Source organism: Brachyistius frenatus, unplaced genomic scaffold (genome assembly GCF_029030835.1).
Source record: "Brachyistius frenatus isolate BFR_SWC_R1_liver_20210118 unplaced genomic scaffold, ASM2903083v1 Contig_62, whole genome shotgun sequence".
Classification (NCBI taxonomy): Eukaryota; Metazoa; Chordata; class Actinopteri; family Embiotocidae; genus Brachyistius; species Brachyistius frenatus.
The window spans coordinates 1,388,724-1,404,032 of record NW_027210661.1 but is presented as its reverse complement, the minus strand read 5'-3'; the positions used below and the strand labels follow the sequence as shown (position 1 = coordinate 1,404,032).

The 15,309-nt window shown below is 42.9% G+C and overlaps 1 protein-coding gene across 6 annotated transcripts; it reads right to left on the bottom strand.

Annotated features, from left to right (window-relative positions):
• Window positions 1-3,177: 3,177 nt before the first annotated feature.
• Window positions 3,178-15,181, bottom strand: relb (v-rel avian reticuloendotheliosis viral oncogene homolog B). 6 transcript variants are annotated; one of them, XM_069706386.1, is made up of 11 exons: window positions 13,386-15,181; window positions 13,204-13,297; window positions 12,093-12,292; window positions 8,115-8,429; window positions 6,886-7,052; window positions 6,679-6,770; window positions 6,398-6,529; window positions 6,166-6,270; window positions 5,158-5,373; window positions 4,973-5,047; window positions 3,178-4,138 (listed from the first exon to the last, which is right to left on the bottom strand). In XM_069706386.1, the coding sequence occupies exons 2-11, from the start codon at window positions 13,259-13,261 to the stop codon at window positions 3,720-3,722; spliced, it is 1,779 nt and encodes a 592-aa protein (XP_069562487.1). In that variant the 5' UTR covers window positions 13,262-13,297; window positions 13,386-15,181; the 3' UTR covers window positions 3,178-3,719. The 6 variants fall into 6 exon arrangements, with proteins under 6 accessions (XP_069562487.1, XP_069562485.1, XP_069562483.1 ...); XM_069706384.1 differs by having other exon boundaries at window positions 3,178-4,141; window positions 13,204-13,300; window positions 13,386-13,832; XM_069706382.1 differs by having other exon boundaries at window positions 3,178-4,141; window positions 13,386-13,832.
• Window positions 15,182-15,309: the final 128 nt, after the last annotated feature.

The window sequence follows — 15,309 nt, the reverse complement described above, 5'->3', positions numbered from 1 at the left end:
CCCCCGCGAAAAACGAGGGTTCACTGTATATGATATATTTATACAGGACAGCACGGTGCCGGTCTATCGTCTACCATAATGTGTGTGATGTACGAGTTTATTACGTTACATTTCATTTAGCTGACGCTTTTATCCAAAGCGACTTACAACACACCGATGTCACACCGCCGGGAGCAATTTTAGGGTTCGGTGTCTCGCTCAAGGACGCTTGTGGAACGTGGACAGGGGGAGCTGGGGATGGAACCACCAAGCTTCCGATTAGTGTGCACCACACTCTACCGACTGAGCTACGGCCGCCCCGTTTATCTGTTAGAGGGGGGGGGGGGGGTGACTACGGCACGACTTCATCTGCGCGATACAACTGAAGCTTAAACCTTTCAGTTGAGGTTAAACCCCTCCAAGCCTGTGGTTGCACTGCTCCGTATTATCATGTTTCCACCACATATGACTCATCGTGTTTGCTCAGTATTCCCCAGAGTCTCAACAGACCAACAGACACCTCTGCAAAAACCTAATTCTAGGTTTCAATCAGACAACAGCAGCTACTCGTCTGCAGTCTGTGTACTATGTGAAATAGAGCGGGACAGTTTTATTTCACGCAAGTGATATCAGCAGATATTTTTTTCCATGGTAAATTGATTGTTGGCTTGATAAATTCTTACTTATTTCCCTGATAATGATAATGGATCAATCGTTTTCAAATATTTTTCAAGCAGAAATGCCCAATTTTGTGTTTCAATCTACCAACTTCCTCTTGCATTTCTTAAGTGTTTACAGAGGTTTGGTTTTGAGGGACAGTATAAACTGGTGTTACCTGTCTTGGTCAGGGTTAGGGTTAGGGTCCTGGGTTAGGGTTAGGGTTAACCCTAACCCTTGGTCCTGTCTTGTTTTATGAAACAAATGAATATAAATCACTCCATCAGATATGATTGTTCAATTAATTTGGTTGTTTCAAACTTCATTATCAACAATATGAAATTTGGATCGCTTTTCTTTTCTTTTTAACCACTATCAATATTCTTCTTGATTTTGATGTTTTATGGAAATAAGTCCACTGGAATTGTGAAATGAAAATGCACACTTCCTGTGATTAGGGAACCACTTTTGCGCCTCAAACGGAGTAGCTGGTCAGGTCTTAAACCTGATAGGGTGGACGTGTCCAAACAGATTCCCAGAAGCTGGAGCCATTTCTCAGGAAATAAACTGTGCCTCTCTTTCTGTGAGCAAAGGTTTTGGAAAGGAGCCCAGTCTGGGCTTTCCCTGTTTAAGTCAACACAGTGGGCCAGAAAACGAAACACCTGCTCTCACCAGCCAGCATAGGACATTTAGCTCATTTTTAAAGTAATTTATCAAGTAAATATGTATTCAAATATCTCAAATCTAAGGATTCAAAACTTCTTTCTGTTTAACCTCATATCTAACATGTCACCTCGGCCTTGTTAGGATCTATTCCCTCACGTCACTCTCCCCAACTCACACTGAAGCTGATCATTGTTAAAAACATTAATAAATGGCTGAAAAGAAATGCCCACCATAAACTGTACCAAAACTTAAAGTTCCCCTCCAGACAAGATATACGTCAAATAATATACTTTGAATTGTAAGTTGTGTCTAACATGGTCTTTCCCTCTTCAGCAGACGTGAAAACAGATTTATAATTTTGAACTCACCAGCTCACCGAGCCAGACTTAATGTTGGGGGGGGGGGTATGTACCATAGATTTAAAATGAAAGATCAGAAAAGATCGAGGTTAAATTCCCAACATGTCTCAATCTATTAAGTTTCTTAAAAATGCTGCGACTTTAGAAAAGACTGGGTGACTCATCAGCAGAGAACACGCGGTGCAGCAGAAAGCCGAAAAAGCCTAAAGTATTTCTCAGTTAATGCGTGGCGGTTATCTTTAAGGCAACAATAAAAATATTGTTGCTCGTGTGGGGTGACGATGTGCTGACGACAGATTACAGGTGCTGAGCAGCACAAAGAAGGATCGAGTTATTTACTGATGCGTCATCATTTCAGTCAAACTGGTCTTTCCAGATTCTCTTGTGACACGAATGACATTTAAAGCCGAGACGTGGAACAAAAATAACATCGACATGGTGTCGCTTAAAGAGATTCAGAGTTTTTACAAGTGAGGACGCGCGCGCGCGCGTGCGCACGTGCGTGCGATTTAAGTACGTGACAGTTTAAGTATGGATGACAAACTGTAGTGACATTTTTTTTTCTACATTTATGGCGACATAAACATAGTATGACGTATTTATGATATTTTCTATGCCTGTATTAAATCTAGAGGATGAGGTGGCCAAGTGGTTAAGGCGGTGGACTGTTGCACCATTGTGCTTCTGCATGTGACGGTTCACAACCCAAACATGTGTTGGTGTGTCCTTTCTTGTCAGACCGTTTGTTTCATTAAGACGCAGTTCAAAGATCGAGGTTAAATTCCCAATATGTCTCAATCTGTAAGTTTCTTAAAAATGCTGCGGCTTTAGAAAAGACTGGGTGACTCATCAGCAGAGAACACGCGGTGCGGCAGAAAGCCGAAAAAGCCGAAAATGTCACAGTATAGTACGTCATCCGTACTTCAAATCTTACATACTTAAATAACACACAAAATCACATATACACACGCACATATAACACACATATAACACTTGCACACAAACAAAAACACAAAACCAAGTACACAAAAACACATGTACGCACAAAAACACAAACGCAATGACACGCGTACACACACAAGCACATGTACAAACAAACACACACACACACTTGTACACCAAAACACACACGAACACACACAAAAACACAATCACACATGTACACACAAACACATGTACAAACACACGCACTTGTACACAAAAACACAATCACATGTACACAAACACTTGTACACACAAAAACACATGTACACACAAATACACTTGTACACACAAAATCACACAATCCCGCATACACACAAACACAAAAAAACACAAAAGTTCACACAAACTCGCATGCACACACACACACACAAAAGTACACACTAACACAAAAAAGGACACACTGTGTGAGGCTAACACACTGTGTGTGTGTGTGTGTGTGTGTGTGTAGCAGCTGGAGACAGCTCACATTCAAATGTGCTCACATGCCTTTTGCTCATCTTCCGTTCCACAGGAAGCAATGACACGACAGAAATAACACAACAAGCCGACATTTTATTTTTTCTTTGACATTTACAGAACAGCGGCGAGGCGGAGTCGGTCACATGACGGGGCGTGAGTGGAAATCTGAACGCTTTAAGCACAAGAGTGAAACTGAAGCACACAAGAGAATGCCGGGAGGAGTGGTTTCTATTACATTAAAGTAGATTAGAATAATAAACAGGCCAGCTGGTTGGATGGACACAGAGAGAGCGAGTGAGAGAGAGAGAGAGAGAGAGAGCAATAACAGGCGAGAACAACGTGAAGAGCCGATCTGAAACTTTACTGCCAACAACTCCTTACAGCAGGAGGTTGGGTCGTATTCCCAAAATCATGCTGCAGGAAACCAAACAGACCTTACAAACATTATATGACCGAGTTTTCTTTTTGAGGTCCATGTTTACTGTGAGAATCATCTTGTGACCTGTAAGTCTTCAAATTAATGCCTTGCAGCCTTTCTGGAGATATTTATGAACGTGGAGCGGCTCGAGGCCTCGACCAGCAAGGCTCGAGCGCGCTTGCACGATCCGGACTTTCTCATCCCCGTAGCTCCTCCTCCGCTTTCACCTGAACCGCGCCGTCCTGCGGCTCCGACTGCGGATTCTGGTTCTCGTTGACGAGCATGTTGAACTGCAGGTCGCTGTACTGGGAAAAGTCCTGTGGGTACAAGTTCGGGTTGAAGTTCATGTCCGTGCTGGGGAAGGCGGCGTTGGCGTTGGCGTCGGCGTTCGGGTCGAAGCCGCAGGCCATGGAGGGGAAGTTCGGGTCGGCGAACAAGTTCCACAACTCGGGCACGTCCAGCAGCTGATTGATCACATCCTCAGAGGTGCTGTTGGAGTCCTGGGCCTCGTAGTAGCACATCTCCTCCTGGGCCGTGGGAGGCCTCTCGTCGGCTGACATCATGTTCTGAGTCTCCAGCAGGAAGAGGACGGCCTGCTCTGACGCAGGGGCGCTCTCTGCTGCAGGAGAACACAAGATCACGTTACCAAGGCAATAAACCTGCTAGAAATATGAAGAATGGTCCGTTGTTAAGTAGAGCACTTCGTACTCGGGACAATGAAACGTGATTCTTGCTCATTTTGAAATGCGGAGACATCCATACTCAGCAGACAGTTTATTAAGTACACCAACCAGTTAATGGAATCCAAGAGTCCTGCAATAAACCCCGTTTTCATAAAGAGTGTTATGTTACATTTCTGTTGAAACTGTTTGAGAGACGTGTTGATTCATCTGTATGATCATGCGCAGGTGGGAAACACAAGTGAATGTTGGCAGGCTGCTGGCTCGGTGTCACGGGGTTACTTGGACACTGGGAGCCAGTCAGATACTTTATGGTTAAAAGCCTGATTTTAACCCTGAATTGTCACCCTGACTAATTTGAGAAATGTCTGCACGATTGGCTGTCAATAAATGAGCAGTTTGAAGAAGATATTAAAGGAGTTAATTGCCTGAACAATCAACTATCTGGGTCTCAAATGACCAGGCCCGATTTCCGTCACGGGTGTTGTCAAAAGATTTGTTACAAACTGTCGTGTCACTGGGGTACCACTCAAACTGTGCTGTGCTATTAGTCTCCAAATTAGTCTTTTTTTAATTTTTTTTTTTTTTATTCAATATCCTCTATATACTAGAATTACACAATGAAAATCAGTCTTTGTCCCTCTGACGGTGCGTTTGATTTGAATAAACTTGAAAACTGACAAAACCAAATGGCCCAAACGCTTCAATTCACACCAGAAGAAGGAAACGTGAACCAAGAAAACAATGAACAAAAAGTTATAGCGTCTCACCTGCCACACAAGGTTTCTCTGTGAAACTGATATCGGACTTTATCATCCTCCTCTTCCGCCTCACCTCATACGGATCTGAAATCAAAAAGAAACACTTCAATTAACCTCCCGTCGCCGTGAGAGAATAATCGTCCTCGTCCGTTTCATCAGCGTGCCGACAGAACAGCAGTCTGGTCCCGACTGACCCCGGTTGTGTGGCAGGTATGTGAAGGTAACCGCCTCGCTCTCCATCTGGTCGGAGATGCGACGCAGGACGACGTTGACTTCCATCTCCTCCGAGATGTCCGAGTCCTGGTAGGGCGGAGTCTTAAACACGATGGCGATCTGCCGGTGCACGTCGGTCTGGGCGAACTCCCCGTTCGCCTTCCACGACCCCCGCCGGAAGACGATCTCTATGTCATCTGTGGATCAGCGACAAAACGCACAGAGCCGCGTTATTCAAGACGAAAGAGGCAACTATCTGAGAATCCAGACTGAAATAGATTATTTTATCCTAATTTTACTATTTGAATGAATGACAAGTCCCAGCACTTAACCTTCACGTATGATCAAATGTTTCCATTTACGAGTGAACAACACAGCAAAAACACCTTGCATGACAAAAAAAAAACACTCAAATCAGGCAGTAAATGCTGTAAATCAAGTTGGATCATAGCTTTGCTGTAAAAAAAAAAAAAAAAAAAAAAAAAAGATGCTGTTTGAAGTGCAGGTTTATCATTTTCCATCACGGATGTAGCATGAAGGTCCGGAAAGTGTCTTTGAAATGATGACACGTGCAAAACACACAAAAGCCTCACAATAAAGAGAAACACTAGTTAAATGAAGATTGTCTTTAACAATGACCGAAAGACATTTGGATGTTTGTTACGGCAGTAAAAAAAAAAAATATACTAATCAAAATTCAACAATAAAATGTAAGTACATTTTTATAAAGTCATTTAAATGTATTTGAGTCAAAGAAGTACGTGTTATTTTATATCACAAGCACCTTGTTTAATAGTAAACTAACGTAGGGGCGCTCATAGAAGGAGAATCTCGTCATATTCGGACCGACCGTTTAATATTTGTTCCGTTTTAATATCAGCTGCATCAGTTCTGGATGTTTTCTGCATTTAAATCCTGCGAAACTGTGCTTGTTCCACGTACTTTATCCACAGACACAAATAAAACTCCAGTTAAAAGTCTCCCCTCACCTTTCTGCACTTTGTCACACAACATGTAGATTTCGGTCTTGCCAGTGCAGGATCCTTTGTTCTGGTTCAAAAGGCAGATCTTCAGCTGGGACGTAGTTGTGGCCTCTTTTTAAAAAAAATATATATATATCAATGACAAAGCGTTAGAATCAGGAAATAGGTTAATTTTTAATCTTAAAATAACTTAATTTTGCGGTGAAGGCTCATAAGACTGTGTTTGGCATCTTCTTACTCTTGTCATAGATGGGCTTGGACACCACTGGGCTGAGAGAGTCCTTCCTGCTGTCCTCCCACTCGAGCTCACACTGAAAACACAGACGCACTGCGTTCATGTCCATGTCTTCAATGCCCTTCGAGTGACCGGCTGAGGGATGGAAAGACACCGAATCAGTCACGATGTCTGCTTCAAGGAATCAATAATTTAAACAAAGACGAGAGAAGAGTGTGCGTGGACTACTTTGTGTGTGTGTGTGTGTGTGTGTGTGTGTGTGTGTGTGTTTGTGCCCAGCTCACTTTGAAAAGGGTCAATATTTTGGCTTCTTCTCTTCTGAAGTGAAATGTCGAGCTCTCTCCTCCTCACACACTGAATCCCGAGGTTCGCAAAGCTGCAAGTTGAAACGGGTTATAATTGAATTTCAGCTCAAATTCAAAAGCAAAAAAAAAAGCCACGATGAAAGTTATTTAATACAAATGATATAAATTATAGCGACGTCTCTGCACCTGTGACGTCGGTTGCCGTGAGGATTGAAGGTGACCATGCAGATTCCTGAACCAGTCGGGCAGTCTTTACCCACGAGGCAGTGCGGGTGAGGCCGGTGTGGGGGATCCTTGGTCACCAAGGAAACGGTGATTGAGACCCTTTTTAGGCGTTCAATGGGACCCTGAATCTGAAAGAGAAAACAAGACAGGAGGAAGAATGAACGAGCATGAAATGAGCAGAAATCAGAAGAAAAAGAGAAAGAAAACTGAACTGTTTCCAACTGAAGTTGATCACAGAGAATCATGTTGCAATGTTTCAAATCTAATCATGGACATCAGGGAAACAGAAGAACAACCTGGTTGCTACAACACACAACATGGAGTGTTACAACCTGCTGATAATAAGGACAATGAGCACTTTTAATACACAGAAAAGAGGGGGACCCGTCAGCTCTAGAGAAGTAAATATTAAAACATGCAGCAGAAGTTTGGAAAGTTTTGCATTCAGGAGGACCAGAGTAAATTCACGTACAACCAGATGTGACTGAGGAAAGCAGAAAATCAACTCAGAAACTTGAAAGTTTGCTAAAAAAAAAAAAAAAAAAAAAAATGACCAAAACAATCGATTAACAAAAGAGATGCTGATTCATTTTCTATAATTATCATCTTATCTCCCGCACTCTAATCCAGACTAGCTGCTGATTGCGAGACTTCTTTTGTCCTTCATGTTCCTGAGTGCTTGTATTTCTGTTTCTTGAACATCTTCACTTTTCCACAATTGACAACATGCCTTCTGTTTTGTGCTTCAGCGTCTCCATCGCCCTCATTCTACCACTTCACACAGATAAAACTACTTCATGTGGATTTTTTTTTTTTTTTTTTTGTATTATTCACGCAAGGGACCAATTTCATCAAAAAGAAACGGATATAGTAATTATATTAATTATCAAGCCATGTTAACCTGAAATTAAACTGATTTTGCTAACTAGACTAAACTACTCAATTGGTGAAAACACCCTGAGCGAGTAGGAGTGTTTGATAGTATGTGAGCGGGGGATAAAGCTCTTGCGTTTGACCACGCTCGATCTGGGATTTGTGGGGACTTTCTATTTGAGTCTTAACATGCCACAAGCTCCAGCTCCACCCATCTGTGCGCACCAAACAAAATCAGCTGTGGTTAAAAGCTCCCCAACTGTCTCCGGGAGGTAGTAAACCCCCTTCGCGGTCCGAAACAAAAACCAAATTTGCACCTCGATGGCAGGCTGAGTCTTGTTGGTGTCGGTGCTGGACGCCCCCAGGATGCTGCCGGCCGAGCGCCCTTCACACTCGTAGCGAAACCTCATGCCTCTGTCCTTGGGCTCCTCCACTACCACCAGTTTGGGCTTTTCCAGAATGCGCTCCAGTATCTCGGTGTCGCTCTGGTTCTGAGAGGACACGCTGCCGCAGCTCTTGGAGGCCAGCGAACACGAGGAGCCTCGACTGCGCCCAGAAGAGCCGGAGGCGCCCCGGGAAGGGTGAGGGGACGCCATCTCTCTGGAAGAGCTCCTCAGCGGAGAGAAGTCTGTCTGTAAAGAAATAGAAGCAGGCGACCTCATTAACACGACTTCACGCGTGTTTCAACACTTGCTGGCCTTGGAAATGTTTCTCTAACGAAGACCTGGCAGAGATGGCAACACGAAAAGGGACAAACTGATAAAACAATACAAGAGGCTGAGAACAGACACAATGAAGAGACATTAACCACAGTTTATAACGGTCATCTGGCACAAATATCTGAGTCAGCAGCCTAACTTCCTTGTGCAGACTTTTTCACATGGCTGGAGGCAGACAGCAGTTACGCATTTTATAATCGAAGAAAACAATGCCGAAGAATTGTGTTATTTAAATTTGCAGCGATATGACGGTGAACTGCCCTGACCGCCTTCAAAGAAAGTCCATAGAAGAAACAACATTATGTTAAAAAAATTAACCCGGTTTAACACTCAGAGGTTTTGCTGCCATGTGGTCTGTGTGAGAACAAGCTTATGATGGCCGATATTGGCAAATCTCAAGATGTTTTGGAGTCCGTTTGCTGACAGTATGACTCCTCTGTTTTTGAACTATGTCTTACATAGTTACAACGACTCCCTTTATAAATTAAGCAGTGACCGTCTTTCTCTTTGCTTAAGAAGAAAAATAAAAACCTGACTTCCGTCACGGTTTCCTTATCAAGCAAAATACCTCGATATGTGTAATGTGTAACTATATCCATAACATATATAGAACAAAGTACAGTTTTGAGGTACTTATACTTTACTTGAGCATTTTGATTTTTTTTTTTTTTTTTTTTCTCTTTATACTTCTACTCCACTACATTTATCATATAACAATATAAAAACCGATTCACCCAGTGATTCCACCCCTTTTAGGCTTGTAAACGCATTAATAACTAGTCCAGCAGAGGTCTCATGTCATGCTTAGGGTTTCTACATGACATTTCCTTTCTAAACTATCAGATTATTTAACTTAAACCCAAAAGAGGACTGGTCCAATATTTCACAAATAAAAAATGACAGACGACAGAAACGTGCCAAAAAAAAAAAAAAAAAATCACAATACAAATGTTTTCCAATCCCATTAATCCTCTCGTGACCCTTCAGATGTATTGTGTGACTCTTTGGAGGGGCTCGAGCCTTTACTTTGGGAACCACCAGACTTAACTATAATCACTGCATGTGAAATAGTTCAAACACGTTCACCTAAACCAGCTACAACAGAAAAAAATAATACTTCTTCCACACTGATGAGTCAGCAGTAACAACTTAATATTGGTATACGTTGTGTGCTTTTACTTCAGAAAGAGCTTCTTTTTTTTTTTTTTACATTATTGTGTTGGTACTTTTAACGAAGCAAAAATATCCAACGTTGTGAGAAAACCTCAACTTACGATCAGAGAAAGATAAAACAGTCCCAAACGAGTGTTTTAAAGAATATAAGTGAGAACCAGATGTCGCTCAGGTGACTTCTCGGTGAAACCAAGCAGCACGACTGACTCACTGCATGTTTATCCTTCATACATGTGCTTCCCATCAGTGCAGAGTTCACCATGTGCTCTCTTGACTCCTCCTCTTGCATTTCATGTCTTATTTTTTCCGTTACACCACAGACCACCGGGCTCTTCCGTTCTCACTCCAACTCAAGTGTTTAATATCCCTTCGCTGCTTTTACTTTCTGTCTGCAGCGCTCCTCATCTCCACTCCTCCACTTTGTGCACCAGCGAGGGCCCCCCCCCCCCCCCCCCCTTGAACGGCCTCGGCGTCGAAGAAAGCAAAAGTATCACGGATAAAGTTTCACAAAACACAACTTGACTTTGAGTCCGTCTGACGCATTGATTCGACAACAGATCAGTAACCAAACCTGCAGGGACTCCTCCTTCGTCACCGGCGTAGCAGCGAATCAGCTCATGAAAGCTTTGCTGCAGGGATCTGGGTGATGGCCTCTGCATGAGGTCATGCTTCACAATATCCTGTGGAGCCACAGCGGTCTGTTTGTGCCTTCGAGGAGCGGGGGTTAGCCTGGGGATACCTGCTAGCCTGAAACCGATGCACCTAAACAAAAGCCAGTCAGACCGCGCCAGCGAGCAGGAAACAGGAAGCAGGGCGACCTTTCACCTTCGATGCCTTTGGCTAATAAAACTGAAAGCAGGAGTCACATTACAGCTCTTCCGAAGACCTCCTCCCCTTTCTCTCGGGCTCCTCCCACAGAAAAAGCATGCTGGGGAGGTGTGTCAGCCTCTAACCGGGGGAGGGGGGGGGGGGGGGGGCCGACCCCAGAACCTTTTAACAAGCTGTATTTACACACAAACTTCAGTGATAACAGATGCTGTGCAGATCGTTGGCTGGTTGTGGGCCTGTGTCGACACTGCACTCTTTTATCAGATTGCAACACTTCTGATCTCCCTGCTGCCTGGAAACCACGTGCTTTCTGCTGAAAGCCTGACCTGCCGGCTGCCCTGCCTGCTTAACAACAAAACCCTCAGCCATCTGCACACGTACCACACTGTGCTTCATTTTCTCAGACTTTAAAACCCTTAAAATAAAACGTTCTGAAAGCTTGCGGGCACCTCTTCACGTTTTTACTTCCTCTACCGAGTTTAAACATTAACCGGCTTTCAATAGCAACATGGAGACAGAATAACATATTATCAGGCGTCTGTGCGTGTATGGTTCAGTGTTCATGTGCTCGGTTTATGTTAAAAATGGGTACTTTCATCATTTTACTTTGATTATTACTCACAGAGTCTCTATAAAGTCAGAAAATTGGAAAAAAAAAAAACTAAGTTGGACTGACCAACAGTCCAAAACCCAGATTAACCTTCAATATGCGAAGCAGCAAATCCACCAATCTGAGAACCCACAACCATTATTGCTTTGTAATTGTTGTTAAAAGCTGTTGAAAACGAATAAATCTTGAAATTACCTCGATAACCGCAAATAAAACAGCAGAGGGACGAAATCTATTAATCAACTATTTGTTTTAACATTTATGTAGTCTGTTCTTGTTAAAAAAAATAAGCAGGGAAAAATTACCTGTGCATTCAGTCTCTACATTAAAGATGATTATGATTCTTATCATGGATTATTAACAAGGTTTCCGCAAAGATTTTCAACACCCAATTTACTATCTGTTTTGTGGTCAGACCGACAAAGTGTAAAAGATATCTATGAAATGATTTACAAAGTGTATTCATTTATTGATATTTATAATTTTTTTTGTCTATGCTTCCCAGTAGAATACAACAATAACCGTCATGTCATATATATATATATATATATCAAACATGACCTGACTCTGGGTAAAAAGCAATAAATGATGAATGAAAGGATGGATACGTTTTTGTTTTTCCTCAAAAATTATTAATAAAAACACAGAACTAATGTTACTGAATAAATTTAAATGACATTTTAAGACCTTTGGAGGCTTTGAAATCAATGCTTCTGTGTCACAACCTGCTGATGCCCCATCCCCGCCCCCCCCCCCCCCCCCCCCCCACCGACTCACCACTCTCACTTTTTTTTGTTTTTGTTTTTGTTGTTGTTTAACACAGAAGCCACCTGAGAGGAACGCCTCCGTGCTCGACAGTCACTCTGGGCAATGCAGGAAACGCGGAGTTGGGTTGAAACCACACCGGTACAACACTGATACAAACACCTCACGCTGCAGTAACACAACTAAAAACAAATACCCACCTTACACGCGGTGCCTCTGGCCACCAGCACGGGCTTGGATGACGGTGAGGAGCTCTGCCGGAGGTGGTTCTGGCTGTAGGCAGTCTGGCACAGGAGGTCCGCAGGAGGAGGAGGAGGAGGAGGAAGAGGCCCGGGGAGGGAGACCGCCAACCGCTCATTGTCCTCCGTGATGATTTCTTCAATCAGGTCCATGCAAAAAACTAAACGTCGATGACAAACAAACACGAGGATCTCAGAAGGAATATCGAACTTGAGGTGATCCACAATGGCTGAGAACGGTGTTTTTACTGAGCAATCAGATAGAATTGAATGCTGCTTTAAATCAGAATCACTTTGTCTTTTGTTCCTTTCATGGTCAGAAGTGAGGCTGCAGCTAGTATACAATTCATTTTAGCTAAATGATGTAAAATGATACAACCTCCAGGATGAATAAGAAGCTTTGGACAGGTGGTGGTGGTCTGCCAAGTCTGACACTTATCAGAAACTAGTTTCCTCCAGCCACGGTGTATGAAATATTAACAGAGCAGCTGCAACATGAAATGCAACTATCGGCAAAAGATTTTGACAACTTATAACTAATGTGAATAACTTTTATTTTGGTAGGTTAGCTACTCAAACTTCTCAAATGTTACTATTTGCTGACATCCTCCTCTTTCTGAGATTAAAATAGGTATCTCCGGGATGTGAACAGTAACCAACTATGAATGAAGCAATCTGAATACGTTTAAGTTGGGTTTTGTAGGATTTAGGACCATTTTAAACTATTTTGACATTTTACACATAATAGTTCAGATTAAAGAATGATAAGATCCAAGAAAATAAGTTCATTATTTGTAGCCTTAAATGCAACACGTATATAAACAAATATTACAAATATATTAATATTATATCAGAAAAATGATTTGACCCTTTTCGTTTGTTGATCTACAGACTGAAATTGTTTTTGTTTTTGTTTTACTGCGGCACCAACACGCTGTGTAAATTACTATAATGCCAGATGAGGAAGCGGACATATAAACGGGCGACTTCTCTTCCTGCGTGAGGTCAGGTCAGGTCACACACTTCGCTCACATCCACGACTTCTCTTGCGTGAAGCTTAAAGAAAGCCCACCTACCCAGGTCGGACTCTGCGCGGGGACCGGGGAAGTCGGGGCGGGCGCTCGGAACATCGGACAGGATCCCGGGGAAGAAGGGTGTTGGCTCTTCTGCTAAGACAAATCACATGCCTGAGGATGATGTCACCTCTCTCACACATGCACACGAAACTCGGGAGAGATTAAAACCTAGAGGTACCGTTGAGGACGTCCATGTCTTTCATCGCATGTGAAGAGACTTAAAAAAAAATAAAAAAATAAAAAATAAAAAAAAGACCTTAAACTCTGCCGTCGTGTCCTTGAATGTTTTTCCAAACCGGACGGATCCAGGTATTAGACCCCTCCTCCCGGTCACTGCTTCAGTCTGAACTTTAAAACGGCCGCTCTGCAGACGACACAGCGGCTCTAAGTGTCCGTTTAAGCCCGTGAAAAGGTGCGAACCCGTGCTGATGCCATGTGCTGAAAGCTGTCTGAAATGAAGTTTGCGTCAGTTTTGAGTTTTTGTCGCAACCTCGCTCCGATTGGCTGCTGCGCGGCGTGGAAATCCCCTCGAGCGTTACGTCACCTCTGAGACCGAGCCGCAGCGAAATGTAAGGCTATACTCATTTTAATATGCAAAAAAAAAAAAAAAATCTTCAGCTGAAAAGAGGCTAAAGACCGATAAAAGGATAATACTGATCCATTTTAATCAATTTCTCAGCGTTGAGTGTGTCCGTGTCCAGATGTGAAATTACCGCGCGTCTGTGTCCAGATGTGAAACTACAGCGTGTCTTGTGTCCAGATGTGAAACTACAGCGCGTCTGTGTTTAGATGTGGAACTAGTGTGTCTGTGTCCAGATGTGAAACTACAGCGTGTCTGTGTCCAGATGTTGTCCATTGTTGTAAGTCCAGCATGCATCACTTCAAGTCAGCGCTGCGCAGCGCCGCATAAAGTTGAATGCGCCCACGCAGTCTCTGTTCACGGCCATCTCTTGTCAAACGGCGACACCTGCCGGTCACACGGAGAACAGGCGGTTTAAAGGAAACGGAAAGCGAAAGTTGAAGCTAAACGTTTAGAGGAAGCAGTGACTCAGCGGCCGCGACCAAACTAAAAATAACACCCAAAAAAAAAAAAAAAACCCTGAATATATGACTTATTATAGCGGCAGTGGACTTGCAGAGGAGAAAGCTAAAGCTGTAAGAAAAACCAGGTGTAACACTATAGTGGACAAATGCAACTCTGAACGGTCAACGAGTTGACTAACTTGAATCTTCACATCAGATTCAAGACACTTTTCTAACAAAAGTTTCTTAAGGCAGGAAAGAAAACATACAACTTTTTGTCATTAAATACTTGTTGTCAGTTAGGAGCTGCTAAAGTTCAGTCCCATTGCTCACAGCTCTCACACACACAACCAGCATGTTTACATGCAAGTACCGCTTGGCCCAAATGTTTGGGAACCTGTGGGTTCAAACTCTAAAGAAGCGTCAGACTTGAGTCAAGATTAAGGCACCGGTGTTTCCGAAGTCGTTTCATAAAGCAGAGCAACTGTTCTATATGTTAAACACGTGCCGTTTATCACCCGCTACAAAGAATGCTTTTGTTTTGTGTGTGTAAATGTGAACAGTGGGGCACGCCGATACCCGACACCAGGACATAACTAGCGTCAAGCTCCTTGAATCACTGAACAGTCAAGATATGAGGGGCAGAAATTCAGGTCTGAAACTACGGGCCTGCATCATTAAACTGTTACACGCTATAAAATCTGATCTCTTTTAAAAAAAAATTAAAAAAAATTACGCAGCATCTGCTGTTACATATTTAACACATTGTTTTTCATAATTACCCATTTGGTACTTTAGCTTTGAAAAGCAACCCAAACAATCCCTGGTGTCAGCCTCTTCAATCACTATTCCTTTACTTCTTCTTGTAATCTCTTTGTAAACTGAATCCGTGTGAGCCATCACCTTGTGACAGATATTATCCACTTCTTCCTGACAGTCTATAGACATGAAGGATTCATCGGGGAACATAATCGATATTGCGAATGGTTGCCATCTGTAACTCCAGGGTGAAAGAGTTCAATAATGTGGATGCTGTATAAGCACACAAACTGTATTTCCTGTAACATCAATAGAAACTT